The sequence below is a fragment of the Bombyx mandarina genome, chromosome 20 (assembly GCF_030267445.1).
Source record: "Bombyx mandarina strain Sakado chromosome 20, ASM3026744v2".
Taxonomy (NCBI): Eukaryota; Metazoa; Arthropoda; class Insecta; order Lepidoptera; family Bombycidae; genus Bombyx; species Bombyx mandarina.
This window is the reverse complement of record NC_143226.1, coordinates 3,305,279-3,331,981: the sequence shown is the minus strand read 5'-3', so window position 1 is coordinate 3,331,981 and position 26,703 is coordinate 3,305,279. Positions and strand designations below refer to the sequence as shown.

At 40.5% G+C, this 26,703-nt stretch overlaps 1 protein-coding gene across 1 annotated transcript; it reads left to right on the top strand.

The window, feature by feature from the left end:
• Positions 1 to 418: 418 nt before the first annotated feature.
• On the top strand, positions 419 to 25,870 carry LOC149500634 (sperm-specific sodium:proton exchanger). The gene is made up of 23 exons (XM_089735788.1): positions 419 to 1,506; positions 2,211 to 2,373; positions 3,753 to 3,978; positions 4,582 to 4,738; positions 6,602 to 6,776; positions 8,340 to 8,575; positions 9,504 to 9,625; positions 10,963 to 11,089; positions 11,912 to 11,990; positions 13,031 to 13,131; positions 14,763 to 14,896; positions 16,426 to 16,529; positions 17,201 to 17,312; positions 18,540 to 18,715; positions 19,516 to 19,634; positions 19,712 to 19,856; positions 20,625 to 20,728; positions 20,967 to 21,117; positions 22,289 to 22,442; positions 22,889 to 22,965; positions 23,792 to 23,822; positions 24,796 to 24,872; positions 25,733 to 25,870. The coding sequence occupies exons 1-23, from the start codon at positions 458 to 460 to the stop codon at positions 25,796 to 25,798; spliced, it is 3,885 nt and encodes a 1,294-aa protein (XP_089591914.1). The 5' UTR covers positions 419 to 457; the 3' UTR covers positions 25,799 to 25,870.
• Positions 25,871 to 26,703: the final 833 nt, after the last annotated feature.

Here is a 26,703-nt window from a genome sequence, read left to right as displayed (position 1 = left end):
ATTATCATCGTGTAATAAAAATCAAATCCGCAAAATTGTAATTTGTGTAATCACTGGTGGCAGGACCTCTTGTGAGTCCGCACGGGTAAGTACCACCTTTACCACGTTACCGCCTTTAATTACAAAGATAAATGTCGCTTAAACCAAATAGCCTTTCACCCCTCGAAACCATTTTTGTTTGACACGATGAAAAATATCCGTTAGTGGTTAGTTAAATATCATTTTCATGAAACTGTAAATTAATGTACCTAAACTAATAATTAAAATTGTCCGTTCAGACTCGCATTATTTACACTTACTATTTTTAGGCCATAAACATCCGTGATCTAGTGAAAAACCGGACAAACAATTACTATAGTAAATTCAATACGAGATCGATAACAACATAAACCAAATCGCGATATCTACGTGGCCACGGCGTTGACGCGTTATAAATAGCACAAATAAAAAATTGATCATGGTTGAAAATACAAATATAACGGAAGAATCGGTACGTTTTGACGATCCAGGTCGGCCGACGTTAGCCTATCCATCGTACCTTGGCATACTGTTCATCTTCACGACATTATTGGTCGGAGTCATAGCAAGAACTCTAATGCACTGGATGAAGACGAGTTTCCCGCACAGGGTCGTAATGTTCTTCGTGGGCGGTTTGGTTGGATTCTGCGCGAATCGCTACCCTAGCTTCAGGCCCCTCGTCAATGTCTGCTACATCGACATAGACTTGATGCTGCTGATTTATCTGCCCACTTTACTGTTTTGCACGTCGTATTCAGTGGATTCGCACTCGTTCTTGAAGAGTCTACCTCAGATACTGCTCGTAAGCGCGCCAGGGTCGTTATTAACGTCCCTAATAGTGGCCTTTATGGCCTATTACCTGATAGAGTCGTCCTGGAACTTCGCGACGGCTCTACTATTCGGCGTTATTTGCTCACCGATATATCCTGTCGAAGTGGTCAAACAGCTGAAGGAAACGAGCAAAGGGAAATACATAAGCGTACTGCTTCTAGGCGAGGGTCTGGTCGGAGATGCGACGGTTATGATCGAATTTACAGCTCTGTACGGCTATTTGGCGTTCGCTTTGTCTAATGCGTCTCAGATATTGTTGTTGCTTATCCGGTATGCGGGAGGGGGAATACTCTTGGGAGTTGTGATGGGAAAGACTGCAGGAGCACTCCTGTCTATAGTGTATTATGATATGCTGTGTGCAGTAACAGTGACGTTGGCCGGTGCGTATTTGACTTACTATATTGGCGAGAAGTTCTTATACGTCTCCGGTTTGTTGGCGACGGTCATAACCGGGATACTGGTGAGCACTAAGAAGTCAGCGGTGGCAGGCGACGTCGAACAAGTCGTAACGAATTTTTGGCTAATAATGGCACACGCGACCAACACTGTTATCTTTACAATGGTAGGGGTTGTTGTCTTCGAGAAACTGCCCTACGTGATCAGCGTGAAACAAGTTTCGCTGATTTTCGTGACTTATACGACTGTTTACTGTTCGAGGTGAGTGAATTTGGTGGTGTTTTTTAATTAATTTACTAAGTTTCAGGTTGGATTTTCGCAGTGGGTAGCGACTCCGATCCGGTGGTAGGTTCAGGGAAACAGTGATCTTGTTAGGGTCAGTTTTAGCAATTCTTACAGATTGTATCAATCTGTACAAAATCTCTAACGGATAGCTGTCCGAACGTAGCTGGAATAAAAAAAAGAGGGTACCTATGTCACAGTCTTCTTGTTGATCGAAGGTCATAGTGCTCGGTAAATTATTTCAGCTACGAAGTAGTTTTCGAACGAATTTGAAGCGTGAAAAAGCCTTGATACAGGAAAATTAAGATTTAGACATCATTTATCAATGTGGTGGTGATGGTATGTGACCATAGACAGCTGGACCTCGAACGTTCACAGATTTATGCGTTAAAAGTATTTTTTAGTTATCCCGAACCCCAGCGCGTTAACAATATGAACATATTGTATTCTCTTTTATATATGGTAGATAATTGTAATTAATAAGATGAAAAATAATGTTATTTACTTTTTCGTTAATAAATAACAAAATAATATTAATAATATTAAATGATAATAATAATTTTATAACTAAAATATATTATGAAAAGGAATCCCTTTAGGCAAGGTTCCGAAGATACTTGACTTGAAGATACCCCTTTGAATAATATTTTTTTAGATAATTTAAAAGAAAATTTTGTTTTCAGGCTGCTAGTATATTCTGCAATGACACCTATACTACGCCATATCGGATACGGTATGACATGGCAGCACTGCATGGCCTGTGTTTGGGGAGGCTTGAGAGGACCTTTGTGCTTGTGCTTAGCTCTGACGGTCTTACAAACGCCGGCCGTCGCTGATGCTGGAGAGGTATGTTGTAGGTATGCCTATGACCGCTTCGTGTCTTAAAAATGTATACTACAGGTAACCCTCATTTATTACGGTAGATACCTACGCTCCTGGGAAGTCGCGTGTTGTGCGAAATCGTAGTAATTAAAAAAAAAAAGTCCTACCTAACCTGATTACCTAGTAGGTAGCCCTAACAACTATGTGAGCTCACGGCTCAAACCTGACGACGTTGCTAAGACTAACCCTAGCAAGAGCAGTGCTACGCAGAATCTACCACCGGATCGGAAACGCGATCCACTGAGAAGATCCGAGAAACTCAATGGGCAGGTAGGTGAGCCCACGAGCGCCACCTGTGAGAGTTTGCTAACATTAGCCCTAGCAAGAGCAGATTTTTTATCCTACCTATGCTGATAGCCTTGAGAGGCTATTTCAGCTTCTCTTCTTAACGTGTAGGTGAGCTCACGGGGCTCAAACCGGAAGTGTTGCTAACACTGGCCCTAGCAAGAGCAGTGCTTCGAAGAATCTACCACCGGATCGGAAACGCGATCCACTGAGAAGATCCGGCGAGAAACTCAGTGGGCTGTGTCTATAGGTTCGCTCGTCGAACTCGTCAATTACAACAAAGGGTTCGGTGAAGAGGACGGTGACCGGTGCTTGAGGTACCTACATACCTAGCTGAAAGTATCGTTAGTGGATCGGGATGATCCGAAATGACGTGAATCGTGATATCGTGATCCTGCAGGCGGTTACGAATTTTTCTAATGAAATACGTACTATACTGCATACAGGCATAGTACCTACCTACTCTCCTTTTGGTACTATTACTCTCCTTTTTTTATTTATTGCTTAGATGAGTGGACGAGCTCACAGCTTTTATCACTGCTGGAGTCCTAACAGACCGAGGGCGACCACTTCTTGACCTGTCATCTACACTAGAGAGTCTTCATTGTATCGTTTGATGGTACGATAAACGAATCTTTTGGTTACCTATATTCAAATTTTTCAGTATGTAAAAAATTTGAATTGGCGCGTAACCGCAACGATGCAACGCAATAACGGCAACACGGTCTTCTTTATGCGTCCACTCCATATTTAAAAATGAGTAAAATTCTAAAAGTATACATTTTTATTTTCATGAACAATTCGAAATTCGAATTCAATAAACTTTTTTGTGGCCAGCACTCTAAAAGAAAAGTTTTTACTGTGTGACAATACTTATAACCTGACTAGTTATATATATATATATATATACATACACACAGCCCACTTGGTGTTAAGTGGTTACTGGAGCCCATAGATATCTACAACGTAAATGCGCCACGCACCTTGAGATATAAGTTCTAAGGTCTCAGTATAGTTAGTTTATATGCCTTATTACGATTACGATTAAATGATTTCAGATATTTTTGATCCAGACTACCGGTCTGGTGATTCTGTCGCTTATAATCAACGCCACGTTGATGCAGAAAGTGTTAAAGCTGCTTGGTCTCACTGAAATTTCATTGGCCAAGAAAGCCAATATGACGAATTGTGTGAAACGCATAATGGTCACCCGGGACCGGTGCATTTCTATGCTGAAAATGGACAGGTTCCTGGCTGATGCTAATTGGGACCTTGTTCATGCGGGTTAGTCGATTGATTAATACAGCTTGCTATGCAAATGATGCTAACGATATGCTTAACAGAGACGTGTCTTAAGCTATATGCCAGGCGTGGGGTTGATGTGTCGGGCTGTTCATAGTTTCATAATTTTGCTTAAATGAATGGACGAGCTCACGGTCTACCCCGTGTTAAGTGGTTACCGGTGCCCATAGACATCTACAACAAAAATGCCGCCACCTACCTTGAAATATGAGCTCTAAGCTCTCAGTTTTTACAGTATAACGGCCACTCTACCCTTCAAACCGAAACGCATTAGTGCTTCACGGCAGAAATAGGCAGGGTGGTGGTACCTACCTGTGCGGACTCACAAGACGCCCTACCACCGAGATTACCAGTCTGCATTCAAAGCAGATTTGAAAGGAGTCCTATGTGGTAGACGGCAGCCTGGATGCACTTCAGCAATTCTCAGTATCTTCGGATTCGTCTTTTATAGAGTAAACTAGTTATTCCGGCGCTATAGTAAGAAGATCGAAAACAGAATTCGACGTAATTACTTCAGTGCGTCGCGTAGGGCACCGGTGACATGGCAGTTAACGTGTTGATTTCACAGAAGATTTGTTTAATTAGGCACGACGATAAAACACCCGTATCAGCAGCAGATGTCTGGTCGGGAAGGCGACAGCGACGATGAGACGTACATGGGATACCGGTACACGACCTGTCCCGATTGCGAAAGGGAAATACCGAACGAGCCGACAAAGAAGGAATTCGCAGAAATGATGAGGTTCCGTATCATTTCTTCGTTTTATTCGTATTAAGTGTGAATGTGCGGAACTCCAGAGCAGCTGCCTGAAAATTCACGCGATCTAAAAAAAAACAAATCAAACCCACGAACGCCGAAATTAACATCTACTCAGAAATAAGGAAATTACAGAACTTTAATGTCAATTGTAAACACGAAAAATCTGTCTTTAATAAGTCTTAAGTCTTTATTTATTTAAATTATCAAAAAGTAATGTCACAGCATTTAAATTCCTGTTGTGTATGCACATATATGTTAAGTAGATATTGCGGCAAATGTACACATTTTCCGGTAAATGTGCACATTTGCCTCCTCGTTTGGGCAATGTGCATTCAACCATTGTACTGGTGGTAGGATCTCTTGTGAGTCCGCGCGGGTGGGTACCTCCACCCTGCCTATTTCTGCCGTGAAGCAGTAATGCGTTTCGGTTTGAAGGGTGGGGCAGCCGTTGTAACTATACTTGAGACCCTAGAACTTATATCTCAAGGTGGGTGGCGCATTTTACGTTCTAGATGTCTATGGGCTCCAGTAACCACTTAAAACCAGGTGGGCTGTGAGCTCGTCCACCCGTCTAAGCAATAAAAAAAAACCAACATTTACAATTTCAAAGCCGGGAAATGTACATGTACATTATATTCAGTTCACATATACCTAACTTTTTGGCAAATGTGCACATTTACCGGTAAAAGTGTACATTTCCCAAGAGTGTACATTTACTGTAACATATCAGTCGTCTATTATCAAAGGTGGCAATCTGTGCATTTGGACAAAAAAAAATTTTTGATATGTCAATACAGATTGATTTGAATATAATCGTCTCCTTCAAAGATACGGTTCAAAACCTGCATTAAATAAAGGTTAATACTTAACCTGTTATTTATCTAAGATGTCGTTCAGAAGAGTTTTGTGACTGCCAATGGAATACAAAGTCAATAATTCGTTTTTCTGATTTATCAATACTTAATTGTCTAAAAGTCACATTGCCGGCTTTGATAATAGTCGACTCATATATACTACATAGTTTCATTGGCGTCTTATAGGTAGGGAGGGTAGTTAAGGCTTGTTGAATAAGTATGAAGCGATCAATTAGGGCTGCCCTAATTTATCAAGTTGGCTGTTCACGCTTTTAGAATGGATAATGCGAATCTCATCAATAGATCGAATTGCCTTAAAGCAGTTACTTAGCGAAGTGTGTATATACGCTACGAAACACACTGCTTTGCAACTTATGGATAAAATCTTGAAATTCTCTCTAGAAAGCTCTTTGGAATCTGAAAAATGAAATAGGAGTATTCAGTTATCGAATGAATGAATCTGTCACGAACTAATTTCATATTTTCAAGGTATACATTCACAGGATTAGAGCTCTTTTAATAGTTTCACAACCGCAGATGAATTAGATACCAATATTAAGAAAGAAAATAAAAATAAAATAAAATGTGTGCAATTCACACGTGGTAGAAGTGAAACCTTCCAAAATTAAAATACAATTATCCTAAACGTCTTAAGTATATGTAAAATTTTGTCATTAGTAAATAATTGTAAGGTAGCGCCCTCTGTGAATTGATATTTTAATTTCACGTATAATCCTAAATTAAAATTCACTACAAGAGCTTTCATACACACGTTAGTATTAAAAAATCTCACAGATGGCGCTGTATTAAATAGTATGTATATTTCTGTCTCATTCTTTGCTGGCTTCATCCTACACATTTTTGTATTTGTGTCTCTTACCTGTCGTTTTTTCCGTTGCATCCGGTTTGAAATCACAACGATTCTAAAGAAGTTTTCACTTCAAAAAAAACAGAAAACCATAGGTAACACTAAAAATTTATGATGTTATAGAGAAGCCAACCAACGCGTGTTAAAAGCTATGAAGATATCCTACTGGAGACAATACGAGCACGGTAAAATCAGTAAAGATGGAGTCAGAACTCTTATACAGGCAGTGGAGGTAGCTGCCGACTCTGAAGACGGAAGAGTCAATTTGGAGCAGCTAGGGACGCTGTGGAGACCTAAGGTAAAGATATAATCATATCATATCATATCATACTATAACCCTATGGTAAGAATGATCAGGCAGTGTAATGATTTGGCTAAATGTCACGGTAACCTTGATATCTTTGAACCTAGACACAGGAGATTTGTCAAATGTATGAAGGATATCCTATTGAACAATGGCTAGTTATCAATTTGAAGTTTTGAAGTCGTCGTGGCCTAAAGGATAAGACGTCCGGTGCATTCGTTGTTGCGATGCACCGGTGTTCGAATCTCGCAGGCGGGTACCAATTTTTCGAATGAAATACGTACTTAACAAATGTTCACGATTGACTTCCACGGTGAAGGAATTAACATCGTGTAATAAAAATCAAACCCGCAAAATTATAATTTGCGTAATCACTGGTGGTAGGACCTATTGTGAGTCCGCACGGGTAGGTACCACCGCCCTGCCTATTTCTGCCGTGAAGCAGTAATGCGTTTCGGTTTGAAGGGTGGGGTAGCCGTTGTAACTATACTGAGACCTTAGAACTTATATCTCAAGGTGGGTGGCGCATTTACGTTGTAGATGTCTATGGGCTCCAGTAACCACTTAACACCAGGTGGGCTGTGAGCTCGTCCACCAATCTAAGCAATAAAAAAAAAAAATCAATATTTGTGATTTTTAATTGTGTTTTCAATAGCCAAAGCTATGCACATTAATATGGTTTTGCTGAGTGCACATACTATTTAGATTGCAATCCAGATTATGTCTAGGTACTACTTATACGATTTAGCTAATACGTATTGTAATGATTGTAATTTGTTTTGTGCATCAATAAATAAATAAAAAGGTAATGGATTTAAATGACAATAACGTTTTGTGATCGACTCATAAATATCATCTATACTAATTTAAATCTACAGTGGTTCTTACGGATGTTCCGTTATAACTACCGAACCGTATGTCCGATTGACTTGAAACTTGGTATCCATTTAGAAAATACATGTACTTAATGGATAGGCTAATATTTATATGAGTGCTGGACTCCCTACACCAGTTGCGGGGGCGTTAATGATGAGAATCTTTATGGGGTTGAGAAATAATAATGTTAATTTTAAAGCAAAGTAAACTTAGAACACTAAGTTTTAAAGCAAATTTAAAAGTCTTTTGAATATGCAAATTAAATTTGAAAATATCAATTTTAATTATTCCGTACTATAATTGTGCATTGCAATTGTAATTTTTTTATAATTGCATATGTATTTCATTGTGTTTATTGTAGTTATGGTAGTTGTTGTTATTAATCTAAGCTCAGACAGTGATTGGTCGGTCTGGTGCTGGTGTGCACGTCCCTCCGCAGGTGCCGGCGGAAGATCACCGCCGCAGTACTGATTGTATCGGTACTGTTACGCATTGCTGAGCCGGTAACCGTTTCCAAGCCTTGTTATTTTTCTTTTAATTTTTGTTTCATTTTTTGTAAATTTATGTTTGGAATAAATGTTTATTATTATTATTATTATATTATTATAAATGCCCATCGAAGCAGACGGGTACAGGCTATTTTATCATAAAATTATTGGGTCTTTATTTATTTCCCTAAAGCCTCCAGCGGAATGGCTACGTCGAAAATTAGTGGATATGCTCGCCACAGAAACCAGTACGTTCCAAATACCGCACACGTACGGACGGCAAGTTTGCTACGAGATGGCCTCCAGTGTGTGGTTCGACGTGTTCATATACATCGTCATACTGTGTAACACTCCGGTGATTTTGTGCGAAGTAGCCATACCGCCGCCTGTACCAATCACTGTCATTCATACCGTCAAGATTTTGAACTTGTAAGTGCGTTGACTTAACTCCTATAATTATACTTTAACGTGTTCCTGGCTGAGCCTTTGCTCGCCCACCTGTCCTGGTGAAACTGGAAAGGCCTCCGGGCCACCAGTAATCCTTCAATCATAAAAAATATATATATACTTTAACTGCTGTATCTATTGCCGTAATATCGGCGTGTTTCAAGCGCCGTGGTCATGGGTAGACTGAAGACTGAATATATGAAGTTAGGAGTTCTCTCTAATCTCCTTCTGTTTGCTTCTCATTCAGGAAACATCAACGTGTGTGTAAAGCAATTTCTCCAGTCATAGACAAGTGTCGTGTCGTGCAAACCTCTTTGACAGGACATAAGGCTTACAACGACTAGACATAGACTAAGACAGAGACTTGACAGGGATTCGAAGAGAAACAAAAGAAATGGAACAAGGGCGGATGTGACCGGCGTCAGTCACTATTTTCAATACCTTCCTAAACCAGACAAAAACGAATCGACCGTTCAACATATTTAAAACTTCCATCAGATCCAATAACCTTTGCATTAGACGCCTTCAGCTCTAATACCAGGAGCAGGCTTAGGGACCCCGGTAACCGTACTCGTCGAACTCGACAAAGAGGTCGACGTGCAACCTAACCCATCCATCAGCCCGCTGAGTTTCTCGCCGGATCTTCTCAGCGAGTCGCGATTCCGATCCGGTAGTAGATTCATTCGCGAAGCAATTGCTCTTGAGTTGTTAGGGCTCCTTCGGAGGCGCTCGGGCAGTTGTTAGCAAATCCCACCCCTCCTGGCTGAGCTTTTGCTCGCCCACCTGTCCTGGAAACTGGAAAGGCCTTCGGGCCACCAGTAATATTTCAATCATAAAAAATTTTTATTTAAAACTATTAAAATAATTACAGTAAAGTTATTATATCATTTGTATGCGTGATTATTTCCAGCGTCTTCTACATAATATATTTCTTAGAAATGGTAATCAAGATGCTCGGGTTCGGTATTTATGGATATTTTGACTCGAACTGGAACAAGCTGGATTTTTTCATTATTGTCATGGCCACCGCCGGTTAGTTGGATACGTTTGCTGTTTAAAATAAAAAAATCTTAGTGAGTAACCATACAAATAGATCAGCGTATTGTGGGCATTACCAAAAAACGATTTATGTGATGGTGCCCATCATTGTTAACACAATAAACGTATGAGTTTTTGCACTGTACCTAAATGAAGCAATAATAATTAATGGGAATTTTCAATTGTCTCAGTAGAAGCGATGGATGTCTACAGAAGTGAGAGAAAGAAAATTTCCTTGCCAAAACTATATTCTTGTTTAGTCCATTAAACTAATTATGATATATATTAGATTGTGTACTTAATATTGCTTTAGGGTCCCGATCAATTCGTTCGCATCCTCTAGAGACCTATTAAATCCCATGCGTTCCAATTTTAATTCCGATAATTGTCGTCTTACTGTATTTTTGGGACTTGATATAATTTTTCAACGTGGCTGCCCTCTAACTGTATCTTCTTAGTGGGTCGCGATTTCGTTCCAATGGTAGATTCTGCGAAGCACTGCTCTTGCCGGTCACCGTTCTCGTCGAACCCGTCGCTTGCGACGAAGGGCTCCACGAGTGAATTAACCCACAGAAACACTGAGTTTCTCGCTGGATCTTCTCAGTGGGTCGCGTTTCCGATCCGGTGGTAGATTCTGCGAAGCACTGCTCTTGCCAGGGTTCGTGTTAGCAACACTTCCGATTTGAGCCGCGTGAGCTCACCTACACGTCAAGGAGAAGCTGAAATAGCTTCTCTAGGCTATCAGCATAGGTAGGATAAAAAATCTGCTCTTGCTAGGGCTAATGTTAGCAAACTCTCACAGGTGGCGCTCGTGGGCTCACCTACCTGTTCGCGCTTAGCTGGAATAGTCCCATAGTTTTTACTGGTGGTAGGACCTCTTGTGAGTCCGCACGGGTAGGTACCACCGCCCCGCTTATTTCTGCCGTGAAGCAGTAATGCGTTTCGGTTTGAAGGGTGGGGCAGCCGTTGTGACTATACTGAGACCTTAGAACTTATATCTCAAGGTGTGTGGCGCATTTGCGTTGTAGATGTCTATGGGCTCCAGTAACCACTTAACACCAGGTGGGCTGTGAGCTCGTCCACACATCTAAGCAATAAAAAAAAAAAAGCTACCAGCGAATGGGTGGAGTAAAAAATATCAACGCGGTATTGTTTGGTTGTGTAACTGGTAGTATGCAGTATATGGTGAGATCATCGTAAATTTTGCCCCCAAATGACGTCACGCGTAAACTACAAATTTAAAAATAACGAACTCCGATGATGTACTCAGAATTGAGTGGACAGAATCATGGGCTCTAGATTATTTAATAAAAAAATATTGCAATTTTCAGATTTAGCTTTAGACATAATAGACACGTTGACGTCTTGGGATAAATGGCGCAATTCGAACTCCAGTGTGCTAACCGCCACAAAGCTACTAAGGATGTTGCGTTTCCTTAGACTCTTCAAGTTAGCTAGGTAAAGATCGCATTAGTGTCACGCTGTTAGTTGAGTTAATGCTGAGAGGCCTAGAAGAATAGGACCACCATGTCTTCCTGTAGGCGTCTCGTCTAAAGAATTCATCGGAGAACGTTCAATAGCGTTCTTTGGTCGTTAACCTACACGTTGTGATGACCAATGACCAGCTTACACTAATTCTCGGCGAGCAAATTAACCCACAGACACAGCCCACCGAATTTCTCGCCGGATCTTCTCAGTGGGTCGCGTTTCTGATTCGGTGGCAGATACTCTAAATTATACCCTAGATGGGTTCAGACATATGCATATATAATGGATACATAAGCGTCTTTTAAAATTGAAATCAATGATATAGTTGTTGCAAAGTATGAGCGCCCGTGCCCTTTATTTGTAGTTGTAATCGTAAATACACGTTTTCGTTAGTTTGTGTACCTACCTGACGGAGCAATCAGTAGCTACATTAGCTACATATGGCCTACATTGACGCGTATACGAAGCCCAAAGCGGATTTATTATTACGGATCCTCCCGATCCACTAACGGTTCTTTTAGGAACCCCAAGCACCGGTCATCGTTTTCTTCGAACCTGTCGCTTGCGACGAAGGGCTAGGCGAGTAAATTAACCCACAGACACAGCCCACTGATTGATCTAATGTCCGCGGATATAACCCTTTATCGTGATATTGGTTCAAACTACCCTACGATTGATCTAAAGTCTGGGGATATAAATCGTACTAATCGTTGCTGCCCTATGATTGATCTTTGCGATTACGTCCTACAATTTTATAAAATGTCTGCACGTTTTCGTTGTTTTCGATTTCAGAGTTTCCGTTCCAAAGATCATGGGGTATATTGATAAAATGATTGACATACAACTCGCTTACGGCTACGATGTTGGAAAGGTAAAGTATTTTATTTGTCCTTCCACTGGATCGCAAAGGTGGGCTTTCGTTTTCCCGGCCCATATAGACGAGTGGTGACAAACTGAATTAGGTATATCTGTGTGCTTAGTGCGAGTTTCTTAACGTTCTCGATAGCGTAAAAGTTAAGCCAATTTTGTATGCAGTTGGAACAGCGCCCCTAGTGGAAAACGTACGCAAACGATCCCATTCCGTACAAATATGAGCTAACTTTTACGCTATCGAGAACGGTAAAAAACTCGCACTAACCACACCGAATTTTTTTTTGTATACGTAGCTGTATCAAAAGAGCTCCTGATTCATCTGGTATGAATTGGTTACCGCAGTCTATAGGCGCCGCAACGTAAATTCCGCCACCCACCTTCAGACATGAGGTCAATTTCTATACTTTAATGTACAATAGGTGGTCTCCCACAAATCAGAACGCCTGACTAATTCGCGGTAGAAATGGGAAGCATTTCAGTACGCTAGTCCGACACTCAGAATAAGCTGCTACCCCTTCTCTGGCAATCATCGGGTCGTCGCGTCCTCTTACGGGGAGCGCGAATCGGGCCTCGGCGCAACCCCCTCTGCCCGGGCCTGTTCTTCCTCCCTGACGAGACAGGGGTGATGAATTTGCTGATATTTTGTAATATGTGCTGATTTGATGAAGTGGGGGATGGCATGGTCTCTTCTTTTCTCCCTCTTCAGTCTTCATCTTCTTCTTCTAACTTCAGTCTTCGAGGCGGCCGTTTCTCTACTCCCTTTTTTTTCTTTTCTGGCAAATTACTTAGCCGCTATTTGTGTGCTAGGAGACGTGTTAGTGCTGTTTCAGGCCGACACCACACTGTCACTTGCTCAAATCGTACGAAACCATCTTCAAGAGTCGCAATTCTTGACCCAGACAAATGCCTTGTCATCGTATTATATCAGTGTCCACGTACTGCGACCATGAAAACTGTAAAGCATTGGTAACGTCACCAATGACACGAGACATTAAATCGTAGAAGTAGTTTTGATCAGAATTACCTTTGCCCAAACAGGGCTTCGTAACTGGCGAGCAAGAGGTATGTCATTTACTGCCGCAACTGGTCGACAATGTGCAGATCCAAGAGACGCTCAACAGTCGACTGGAAGCCGACAGGTTGGTGTTAATCTCCCCCGTTTTGTAGTCGTCGTGGCCTAAAGTATAAGACGTCCGGTGCATTCGTATCCAGCGATGCATCAGTGTTCGAATCCCGCAGGCGGGTACCAATTTTTCTAATGAAATACGTACTTAGCAAATGTTCACGATTGACTTCCACGGTGAAGGAATAACACCGTGTGATAAAAATCAAACCCGCAAAATTATAGCTTGCGTAATTACTGGTGGTAGGACCTCTTGTGAGTCCGCACGGGTAGGTACCGCCACCCTGCCTGTTTCTGCCGTAATGTAATGCATTTCTGTTTGAAGGGTGGAGCAGCTGTTGTAACTATACTGAGATCTTAGAGCTTATATCTCAAGATAGGTGGCGGAATTTACGTTGTAGATGTATATGGGCTTCGGTAACCGCTTAACACCAGGTGGACCGTGAGCTCGTCCACCAACCTAAGCAATAAAAAAAACATAAATCCAAAAGTTCAGAATGACATATGTATGTTTAAAGAACTTACATATTTTTTATTTCTTAGATAAGTGGACAACCTCATGGCCCGCCTGGTGTTAAGAGGCTACTGGAGCCCATAGACATACAACGCAAATGCCACCTTGAGACATGAGTTCTAAGGTCTCAGTTATTACAATACAAAGGTTGCTCTACCCTTCAAACCGGAACGCATCACTGCTTTACGGTAGAAATAGACGGGGTGGTGGTACCTACCTGTGCGGGCTTAAAAGACCTCCTACCACCAGTAAATCACTGGTACTTACGAATAAAACATGTATTGTTCACACGCTGTAGAAGTCAATTTCAGTATTCTATCTCACTCTCTCGTATGCTAAATCCTGTCTGTTTCTCTGTTTAGTGTCATGTTACGTTTTCACTTCATAATGATATGCAATACAATAGAATCACATTCTTGATCTCCTATTACTGCTCACACTTTAGATCTCAACGAGGTCATTGATCTGTTTCTAAGACTACCACTAAACGTTGTGATTCATAACAATTTTACTCTTACGCATGTTGGAAAGAAAAAAGGAAAACACATTTTTAATTGTAAGGAATACTGAAATCGTATTTTCAATTAAAGTGATACTATAAACATACAGGGTGTTTTTTTTTAAATCTGCTATGAGAGTATTTCTATTTAATTAATTATTTAATTTAATAACAGCTGCTTCTTCCTTCGGCCCAAAATACCCATACATTAGTTCTGATCCGATCAATTCCGCAATTTCGATCTGGTAGATTCATTCACAAAGGAGTCACTGTTGAGCCGTTAGGTCTCCTTCAGAGGCGCTCCAATAGCTGTTAGCAAAGCCACTCTTTCATACTGGGCTCGCACTGGTCCACTTGTTCTGGGGAAACAGAAAAGGCCTCCGAGACACTAAATCTTAATTTAAGACTAAATAATCTATTATTCCTAACATAAAAACCAAAACGCATAAGTAATGGCTCAATGTTAGAAATAGGCCATACTGTGATACCCACTCGGGCTGGTTTTTAATACATCAATCAAATAGTATTCAGACTTTATAGTTAAGAGACAAACCCCAATTAATTATTAGCTCTCAAAACAAAATATGGCCAAGCGTAAACTAATCTTATACTTCGGCATTAAAATTCATTTTAGATTAACTGTAACCCGACAACTTGGCCTATTGCAACGGGACCGGCCGTGGACCGCGATAACAGTTAAGACGAGGCAGGCTACGACCTCCACGCTCAACATTATGTTGCTTGACGCTATGCAGCTAAAAGAAGAGGGTAGGCGGAAAATAAATTACTTTTTCACATTCAATGATATATATTTATCAATACATTACGCCGTTTCATCCTTTGTACGGATTCAGTAGAGCAGTCAGCAAACGCTTTTAGAATACGAACGCCTTAACAACCCTTAGAGCGGGAACCGTCGATAGATCGACTATCTATTAACGCATGTAAAACCTTTTTAATAAGTCAATAACATTTATAAATAACCATTTAAAATTAATTTGCTGTGAATTTAGCATTGAGTGAATTTGATTCTGTGCACACTTAATTAATAAGGTACTCTTTTTCAAAAATCCTTTAGCAAATTTCTCCAAAATATGTGAAAATAACCTCAGAAATAAAAGGTTTAATTATCTAGTAGTAGAATTACTAATTCTATTCTGATTCTGATATCAATGTCGACTGTGGAGTCGTTGATCCATTTTGTGCAATAAAATAAAAAGGGTGCGTGTACTTATGTACGCGCGTAAGAAGTTATACCTACTTTATTTTTATTAAATTTATTTCTTCTTTTTTATATTAAATAATTAATAATAAATATTTAACGTTAATAATTTAATAATATTTAGTATGAATTATATTAAATAATAATTTTGTCATTTATATTACTAAATAATACATACGGATAGTTAACCTCAATTGTATTGGAGCAGTTAGGAAGGTTGATGATCACACTTTTTTCACAAATATTTTCTAATATTAATTAGTATTCAGACGCACATATAAAATTCGCACTTGTATTATAATGAAAACAAAATGAAAACACGTGTTTTAAATGTAGAAACTCAAAGCATGTGGATAAATATTATAAATATACACAGTGAACAGAGGCGGCGTGCGTGCCAACATGCGCCACTAACAGAGGTTCCATTTCTGTTTTGTTGGTAGCATTTTTTCTTTAGTGGGCAACTTCATTTCTGTTAATTTTTTGTCACGGTGCGCGCGCATCGTAAAATTTCACTCTCATCGATTTTTCATAACGCGTATAAGAAGACGCGCGTAAGAAGTATAACTTCAAAAATTACCGATTACTTTCATAAATTTTGTTCGCGACGCAGGAATTCCCCATTCCCGATCCTGCGGAAAGAATGGAGCAGTCGACGTCGCCCCAAACACGTCATTTCTGATCCTAACGATCCACTAACGATGCTTTTAGGTACCTCAAGCACCGATCACCGTTCTCGTCGAACCCGTCGCTCGAAGGGTTCGATGAGTAAATTAACCCTCAGACACAGCCCACTGAGTTTCTCGCCGGATCTTCTCAGTGGGTTGCGTTTCCGATCCGGTAGTAGCTTCTGCGAAGCACGGTTCTTGCTAGGGTTCGTGTTAGCAACGTCGTCAGGTTTGAGCCCCGTGAGCTCACCTACTAGTTAAGGTTCCGCTGCCTCTCAAGGCTATCAGCTTAGGTAGGAAAAAAAAGGAATTCCCCGTGCTCTAACGACCACGATGCTATGTGGTTCGTGTACTCGTCGCAAGATGGCTGCGTGGACTACGACCGTAAAATTTCCTTTGTTTACCAGGGTTTCTTGATGAAATGGAATACACGCTTCTAGTTAACGCTATACAAGATAAAGTACAGCAGTGTCGTCACAGAGGCAGTTTGGTAGCGCCCTCTGCTCCCGAAGTAAGTTTTAGTCCAAGGTTCAAGGGTAGGCCGATAATGCTTAAAAAATAAAACCTATGTAAGAACATCCATTAGGGATGCCATCGTGGAGACAAATCAACCTTGAGATATTAACTCGAAGTGGCTTTGCTTCAAACCGGTGTCCGTGCTTAGTTTTTTTTCTTTTTCTATTGCTTAGATTTTAGATGGATGGACGAGCTCACAGCCCACCTGATGTTAAGTAGTTACTGGAGCCCATAGACGTCTACAACGTAAATGCGCCACCCACCTCGAGATATAAGTCCTACGGTCTCAGTATAGTTACAACGGCTGCCCCGCCCTTCGAACCGAAACGCATTACTGCTTCACGGCAGAAATAGGCGGGGTGGTGGTACCTACCCGTGCGGACTCACAAGAGGTCCTACCACCAGTTAGTGCGAGCTTTTAACGTTCTCGATAGCGTGAAAGTTAACTCAAATTTTCAACTGATTTACTAACTATTCATTTACTAATTATAATTGAATTTATAATTGAACTTCAATTAAATTTACTCCATTCAAAAAGCTGAAGTTTTACTGTTACAATATTAAAAAAAAAAACTTTAAATCGCTCTCCTGTGAAGCTACAAAAATGTAGCTTAAATCAAGTAACCTTTCATCTCTTGATACATATACATATTTTGGTATCTCTAGACGCAACTAAGGGCCGTATCCTGGTTACAAGGCAACGAGAGACTCGCCGAATTCTTTCTGGACAATTCCGAAATAATTAATTACAATAACGAGGATATACTCATTTCAAGAGGTACGAATTAAAAAAAAACTAGTTTAATCTGCCCTAACACCATATAGTTTATTAGCATTTTTCAGAATCCAAGATACGAGATCACTAAGTGTCGTTCCGTACTCATTAGTAGTCACAATTGCAATTTTATATCAGTTTTTTTTTTCTACTTATGCTGATAGACTTGAGAGGCTATTTCAGCTTCACCCTAACGTGTGAGCTAACGGGGCTCAAACCGGGAGTGTTGCTAACACTGGCCCTAGCAACAGCTGTGCTTCGCAGAATCTACCACCGGATCGGAAACGCGACCCACTGAGCAGATCCGGCGAGAAACTCAGTGGGCTGTGTCTATGGGTTAATTCGCTCGTCGAGCCCTTCGTCGCAAGCGACGGGTTCGACGAGGACCGGAATATATATATCAGAAGTAGTGTGTCCCACACATAGGACCGCTTTTCGCTTTCTATCTTATCATTTGTTTCGCTCCATTACTTGTGTTTTTCCCTACGTAATCGTTGATAACCTAAGGGGCTATTTCAACGACGCACTGATGTTGGAAACATTATCGCAGTCACTCAGTCTTGCATACATCCACTAAGTGACAAGACTGGAACGCAGCTAAAGATTTCTGAAAATTAATCGCACGATAAAATTTCTAGCAAAATCTCGATCCTTCTATGAGTATGTTTTCTTATTTATTTATTGATTAAGTAGGTGGACGAGCTCACAGCCCTCCTAGTGTTAAGTGGTTACTGGAGCCCATGGACATCTACAACGCAAATGCCGCCGCCCACCTTGAGATATAAGTTCTAAGGTCTCAGTATAGCTACAACGGCTGCCCCACCCCTCAAACCGAAACGCATTACTGCTTCACGGCAGAAATAGGCAAACTGGTGGTACCTACCCGTGCGGACTCACAAGAGGTCCTAAAACCAGCAAAGGTATGAGTGTGTCCTTCTTCTGGTAGACGGCATTATTGGGCTATGTTTTAGTGTCGCACTTTGTTTATTGGCTTTCGCTGTCACAAGACGCGGCTGTGACAATATTAATGTACCACCAATACGTGGACTTTCAATGTTAACATAGTTAAAAGTGGTGTTTATTTTGTTATTGAAGACTCAAGCTACAAAAGACTAAAAGTCACCCAAAGAATAATGAAAAGGGCTCGGAGTTTTCTTGCGAGACCGAATTAGGAATTGGGCTGAAAAATGGAAGAAGATTATTTGATAACGTCCTAAAAATTTTTTTCAGGGGAAGTACCTAAAGGCATTTACATATTAGTGTCAGGCCTTTTAGAAGCTACGTATATACCTCCGGACACGGACGTTAAAGAGAGCATACCTAATTACGAATTCCTGACTGATTTAAAGTTCTCGGAGATGAAGCAGGATTTTATTGTTTCCGGCAACGCAGTCGGCGTGCTAGGGGTATGTCTGACGAAACCTGTAACTTTTATTTATTGCTTAGATGGTTGGACGAGCTCACAGCCCACCTGGTGTTAAGTGGTTACTGGAGACCATAGACATTTATAACATAAATGCGCCACCCACCTTGAGATATAAGTTCTAAGGTCTCAAGTATAGTTACAACGGCTGCCCCACCCTTCAAACCGAAACGCATTACTGCTTCACGGCAGAAATAGGCAGGGTGGTGTACCTACCCGCGCGGACTCATAAGAGGTCTTACCAGTGAAAGCGTTGTAAGCCAGTCTGTGTTGTAAGGCCTCACCAGTACATATTTACCCAAAACCTCCTCGATTTCATACAACGAAATTCAAAGAAATATGTGGTTTTCCTTTAAAAAGATCTCCTCTCTACATTTTCCTCGTTCGAGGTGGTGAAGCAAGTTTCAAATTGTGGTATTACGTGACGTAACTCTCAAGTTGAGCCCGTGAGCTCACCTACCGGTCCGTGAATGATTAAAATAGCACCTTAGGCTACCGGCGATTAAGTAGGTAGGGAAATATGAAAAGGGGGAATTCATCAAGTAAAAACTGCCTTAAAATAGTTTGGCAAGCTATGGTCGTTCAAGACTGATTATTATTGATTTAGTATTTGTTTCGATTTTTGCGTGTAGTAATACATGTTTAATTAAAACTGAGCTCACTGACTCGACCTGAGAGAGTCGCCAACATTGGCCCTAAACTGGGTCTAAACGAAACATTAAGCTGTAATAAAAATAGCTTTGTGTCTACAATTCGTCAAATACCTAACTAACTATTTTTAAGGTCCTGACCAATCGTCCCTACAGCTATACAGTGCGATGCGAATCAGCCGTCCAAGCATACTTCATCAAGATGCACATCGTGAAGGAAGCTTTCATTTTGGCTCCACATCCCATAATGGGGTTAGTTGAAGTGGCCATCACAAAGTCTTTCGCATCACCAGTTTATAATGGAATCTGTAAGCGCTAACGTCTTACAGTCTCGAAGCCTCTATGTGGAGGGAGATAGGGATCAAATTGGCGATGTTGGTGCTACCTACAGTCCCAACGTATCATAGCTGGTCGAGTGACCGTCTCAGCATGAGGCTCGAGCACGCTTTTGTGCCTTGCCTTAAGGCTTTTAAGGTTAGTAGTGGGAAAGTAGAGGTATTTGGTTTACAACTTTTTTTAATTGCCTTTGTGGGCAGGCGCTTACCGCCATTAATGAATATCAGCAATACTAAGGGCACAGTCAAATCGCTGCCTACCACTGAGTACTTTTCATAAGCCTGGTTTGAAGAAGGACAGTCATAGCGCTCAGGAAACACGATGGAGGACAGTTCATTCTAGAGCAGAATGGTATGTGGCTGAAAAGATATCTGGAAGCACATAATGGATGAACCTATTTACATATTTTTTAAATTTTTATTGCTTAGATGCGTGGACGAGCTCACAGCCCACCTGGTGTTAAGTGGTTACTGGAGCCCATAGACATCTACAACGTAAATGCGCCGCCCACCTTGAGATATAAGTTCTATGATCTCAAGTATAGTTACAACGGCTACCCACCCTTTAAACTGAAACGCATTACTGCTTCACGGCAGAAATGGGCAGGGTGGCGGTACCTAAACGTGCGGACTCCCAAGAGGTCCTACCACCAGTAATTACGCAAATTATAATTTTGCGGGTTTGATTTTTATTACACGATGTTATTCCTTCACCGCGGAAGTCAATCGTGAACATTTGTCGAGTACGTATTTCATTAGAAAAATTGGTACCCGCCTGCGGGATTCGAACACGGGTGCATCGCTACATAGAATGCACCGGACGTCTTACCCTTTAGGCCACGACGAATTCAAACCAGCAATCGTTCCTGCCCCAAAAAAAAAAGATTTGGAACTGTGGGTGTTTCAGATTTTTGCCGTCAACGAATTAATGGAAGACATCGTCCTACTTGATGGGGTGTGCCAAGATATGACCACTGGGGAATTATTTCAACCCCCCTGCTATATACCTAGGTAAAATTTGCATTATGACTCTTATTTTAGTATAGTTAATAAATAATTTTGCTTAGAAGGAATTGTCCGCAGAAAAGTTATCTCATGACTCTTATGTGTTGATATAAAATTGCATTTTGCCATCTAATAAAATTGTCAGCACCGCATCAACACAATAAAATTTTATTCTGACTATTCTTTTATCAACTTTAAGAGACTTTATTTTCATACATTTTATTATATTAGAAATACATTTTAGGACCGTCCACCGTCTTATATTACCGAACTCATCACAGCTACTGCTGAAAGGTAACAACAACTCCGAGACAAAGCTGCTGATAATACCGGCTAAAGACGCTGACGAATTGGACATAATGGAAGATGAGATTGACGACGTTCAATGCGAATTAGTAAGTAGTAAGTTGGCGACTCGAAATTTAGGACGCGCAGGAACACCTCTGGCCTGAAATATGAGCGCCGGCTCCAGTTGAATTGGTATGAGGGTTATTAGCTAAGTGATCTTCACTACATAATATAAAACAAAGCCGCTTTCTCTGTCCCTATATCTGTCTGTCCCTATGTATGCTTAAATCTTTAAAACTATGCAACGGATTTTGATGCGGTTTTTTTTAATAGATAGAGTGATTGAAGAGGAAGGTTTTTATGTATAATAACATCCATTAAATAGTGGAGAAATCAATAATAAATTACAGTTTCCGAAGCGAAGCGAGGGCGGGTCGCTAGTCGTTACATAAACAAACTAGTTTTCATTTACAACTTTATCCGCGTAGTCAAGAAAAAGTGTATGTTTCCCGGAATCGGAATGTGATGTTTTTTCGGGATAAAGTGGTAACTTAAGTCACTTTTGACATAAAACTATCACTCGAAAAAAAACATGTTCATCTGTTTGCTTCGTTTCAACGAGAAAATAGAAATAGAAACTCGTTTTTACATTTATAACATTTATTATTGTACTTATAGTACTTAAATTGAATATTAGTACAGTCACAGAAAAAAGTTAATTATAAAGTTTCAAGTGATTGCAAAGAATTGTTCACCGAATTCTATCAAACAACGGAAGAGCCTAACTATAGTCAAAGAGTGCTTAGTGCGAGTTTTTTAACGTTCTCGATAGCGTAAAAGTAAACTCGAATTTGTATAAAGTTGGAAAGTTTGTCTACGTTTGCCGATGAATCTCGTCACATATATAACTAAGTTATGTGACTTTTTTTTTCTTTTTCCTACCTATGCTGATAGCCTTGAGAGGCTATTTCAGCTTCGTCCTAACATGTAGGTGAGCTTACGGGGCTGAAATCGGAGTGTTGCTAACACTGGCCCTAGCAAGAGTAGTGCTACGCAGAATCTACCACCGGATCGGAAACGCGACCCACTGAGCAAATCCGGCGAGAAACTCAACGGGCTGTGTATAAGGGTTAATTCGCTCGTCGAGCCCTTCGTCGCAAGCGACGGGTTCGACGAGGGCGGTGACCGGTGCTTGTGGTACCTAAAAGCACCGTTAATGGATCGGGAGGATCCTTAATGACGTGTGACAATGAAACGTGTTGTCTTTCTGTAAAACAGGTGTCGAACGCGTCGTCACGGTGCTTGTATCATAAAGTGTTGAGGAAGCTGTCGGCGGATCCGCGTTCCCAGTCGCGACGGACGCGTCCGAAGCGGCGACGCGCGGTCCGCCGGGTCAACTATAGGGAGTCGGTGTGGGGGAAGCGACAAACGTGTTAGTCGAGTACAGTCGAGAACACAAAGCCACGATAGTAAAAGAAAGAAAAAAAACTATTGAAAAATTAGTATTACTAGAGTACAGTTGAGAACACAAAAAAAATTTGGAAAATTACTACATATTACTAATATATATTACAAATTATGATAGAGTACAGTCGAATACAAGTCGCGTAGTGATTAATCTAACTAATCTATATTTTGAGACGTCACCAACAGACACCCTTCGATTTTGATTCATTCGATAATTCTCAGTTGTAGCTCAGTCATCTTGAACCTGAAAGTAAAAAAAATGTTAAGATTTACTTATAAATTAAAATAGTCAGCTATTTTTTTGAACCATCACGCATGTTTTCGAGGATTGGAACGACCTCGCCTCGAGTGAGGTAAACTTCGAGTCGACACCAAGGATCCTAACATACTAACTCTTTTTATTACTTTCAGCCAGCTCCAATATTCCAGCCGGTACAAGTGAGAAGGAACTCAGCTCCAAGTACTACAAACCGAGTCTAGTTGATTTTGTAAGTTTATCTAATTCGGTGAAATTCAATAAGAATATAAGCGTGTTGATTAATTATAATAACATCTCGTAAAAGTAATCCGGCCACAATTAAAATGTAAGGAAGTTTCAATCTAGGTTGAACTTCATGCTATTACCTATGTTCACAGGCGCCCTACAGATTGTAAACTAATACTCGACTGAGAAAAGGACTAATTATCCCAATCCTTAATAAAACACTCATATCTCGGAAGATTTCTGAGTGATTTGAACTATTTTTTCTAAATGTTTAATTTCCATTCGCCTTCAGGTCGAAATGTATATTCGTCTGCTTCATAGACAAAAACATTTAATTACAATTTTCTTATTTTTTTATTGCTTTGATGGGTGGACGAGCTCACGGTCCACCTGGTGTTAAATAGTTACCTGAGCCCATAGACATCTATAACGTAAATACCGCCACCCACCTTGAGATAAGAGTTCTAAGGTATTGAGTTACAACGGCTGCCCCACCCTTCAAACCGACACGCATTACTGCTTCACGGCAGAAATAGGCAGGGCGGTGGTACCTACCCGTGCGGACTCACAAGACGTCCTACCACCAGTACAAGTGACGTCACCTTAGCTCAAAATGAGCTAAGCATAGATTACTTAGACATAGACAGTGATTAAAGAAATATGACATCACAGGTTGTGATTCCATGTTTTAGTTTGATGCGGTAAAATTTTATTCAGTGATCTAAAATATTACATGACATGTTGATATTATTTTACAATTAACTATCGATGGTATTGAATTAAGATCAATTTAGATTAGTGTGAAATTATTGTATATCTTTTGATTACAGCCTGAACGGCTTGAACCAACAAAACTTAAAGGTAAATTTGTTTTCAATTATCCTATTCACCTCAAATCGTTGTCATCTTTAAGATCTTTTTATTTGATACATGAACAATTTTAGAACGAATAAATACAGTCTCCAAAAACGAAAAAACAACACGTGTGGCATTCGGGGATTGCCGCGGTAAAGCTATTGCATAGCATTTTTTATCAACTTATGCAATTATAATTAGACAATAATAATTTAATATCAAAACAATAATAAAATAAAACCACCATAATTATAAACATTAACAAAAGACGTTGAAGGAGAGTTTAATGTGAGCTACATGGTAGGCGGAGTGGGGGGTGTTAAGTTTTATTTTCGTTACGGAATTTCTTGATTCGGTCGCCGCGCTCAAAGCCCGCGATAAAAGCTATGCAATAGCTTAAAAAAAATGGGACAAAGTGTTAAAACAGTTTTAACGTTATTTGTGCTTGATGCGTGTACAAATTTTCAACTAAATCGGATATCATGAACTTTATGAAAATTAAGTTGAAAGATGCCGTTATATACCATAGATATAGTTAAATTATTAGAGGAGATAGGTAGTTGCTACATTTGTTAAAATAGACGCTCATATACCCTAAAGTAATCTACCAAGCTACTCCTCGTCGAACCCGTCGCTTGCGGCGAAGGGCTTGACGAGTGAATTAACCCACAGACACAGCCCACTGAGTTTCTCGCCGGATCTTCTCAGTGGGTCGCGTTTCCGATCCGGTGGTAGATTCTGCGAAGCACGGCTCTTGCTAGGGCCAGTGTTAGCAGCACTCCGGTTTGAGCCCCGTGAGCTCACCTACACGTCTAGGAGAAGCTGAAATAGCCTCTCAAGGCTATCAGCATAAGTAGGGGAAAAAAACCAACCTACTCTGTACGGTGAGTAATTATTGCACACAACAACGAATATTACGTAGATTATAGACATTACAGTGATAAAAATTTTTAGTAAATTCTAGTCTTTTATTTCACAGAAAAACAACTGGAGTCCGTATCAGTTACAAGATCTCACGTGTCTTCGTTTACCAGTCACACGGACTCTGAACAAGAGGTGATTTGAGTATCGCTTAGAGATCAATGACCTTTTTTTTAAGCGATTACAATTTCGCGCCTTTGTTTTCCTAACCTGTTCAATTTATATGAGATTAAACAATTTAGGTATAACCGCGAACAAAATAACCTTGAACAAAGAAAACACAAATAATGCTCTTAGGATAATATTTTAATTTGTCAATAGAGCTTTTTTTGTTTATCTACATACTGCTAGTAACCTTAAGGGGTTATACTAATTTCATCGAATGTGGAGGCGAGGTCACAGGGCTTAGTCTGAGAGTTTGTTAGCACTAGGTTACACGGAATAATTCATTGCCACTAGCTTGAACATTGGATCGTTACAAGAGTATGCCCTTTTTATCACTTACCGCCGGGCCCTGGGATTAATTTTTTTATCGTGTTTTCACAAAGATAAATTGTCATTCTGCAAATGAGGTCTGACAGAAGTCCTCAACGTCTTACCTCTGCAGAACCTTTATAGATAGATACTGTAGATTGAATTCTTTAGGAAACCTTACGGTCATGTTTTGCCGTAAAACTTGTCATCATTTAATGCTGAGAAAAAAACTAGATTGAGTCGACATTATTTTGGTCGTTTGTACGTTCTTACTTCATTGCGAAGCAGCTACTCTTGAGTTATTAGGTCTCCTTTGGAGGTCCTCGGGTAGCTGTTAGCAAATCCTCACGCCCCTTCTGGTTGAGCCCTTGCTCGCCCACCTGTCCTTGTGAAACTGGAAAGGCCTGCGGGCCACCAGTAAACCCTCAATCATAAAAAAAAAGTACTTACCTACAACGATAGACGCCCTATACCTACTAAATATGTTCAGGGTTTTATTTATAAGAAAATTTGATTTTTAGATCTTTGCCACAATGCTGACGAAGAACAAAAGAAACTCCAATGGAGGAAGAGATGGGCGAGATTGAAAATTAAAATACATAATAAATATTTACTAATTTGTTATAATATGATGTCAACGTTTATGATTGGAATTAAATTTATACCTACTGAATCTAAACGTCGCCTTTTGCTTTTTGCGATACAGTACACAACGATATCATCTTTAAAGAGAGTTTATTTTTATACAGATTTTGAAATCGACACACTGTAAATTTCGCATCCAGAGACATCGCATGGTTATTTGCCTGTTAATAGCCTAGTCCTTTAATTAGGAGATTTAATTAAACTTAAAGCTAGCAACGAAGAGCTTTGAGCCTAAATTAACAAGCTCGTAGTCGACAGTTCTACTCCTAACCAGCATTTCGTGTAGGTGCTATTCAAGTTCCCACATGATTGGCATCATATATCGTTCACTAATGCCGAGACCTAGTATCTACGAACCCGTTTTTTCATCCTGCGTATTCTAGCAACGTCAAGGGGCTATACTAGATTCACCGAATTAGTAGGTGACCTCACGGGGCTCTAATCTGAGGACGTTGCTAACACTACCCCAGCACGAGCAGTGCTTCGATCCTACCACGATCGGAAACGCGACCCACTAAGATCCGGCGAGAAACTCAGTGGGCTGTGGGTTAATTTACTCGAGCCCTTCGCCGCAAGCGACGGGTACGACGAGAACGATGACCGGTGCTTGAGGTGTATAAAAGCATCGTTAGTAGATCGAGAGGTTCCGAAATTACGTGTTTTGGGCGACGTCGACTGTTTACCGTTCGGTCCGCAGGTTCGGGAATGAGCGACCCCCTCCCACTTTATTAGAGAGCTAGTCTTAGATTCAATAGGGGTCGCTCCCTTGCCTCAAGGGTATTTTACACCCTAATGTTGACATTAGTCCTAGGCACGATTCCACTTCCATTTAATTATCAGGAGGTAT

Coding starts and splice junctions, on each gene's coding strand:
- LOC149500634 (XM_089735788.1), top strand. CDS start 458: ATGGTTGAAAATACAAATATAACGGAAGAATCGGTACGTTTTGACGAT. Junction 1,507..2,210: donor ACGACTGTTTACTGTTCGAG/GTGAGTGAATTT, acceptor TTTTGTTTTCAG/GCTGCTAGTATATTCTGCAA. Junction 19,635..19,711: donor GCTCCACATCCCATAATGGG/GTTAGTTGAAGT, acceptor AACGTCTTACAG/TCTCGAAGCCTCTATGTGGA.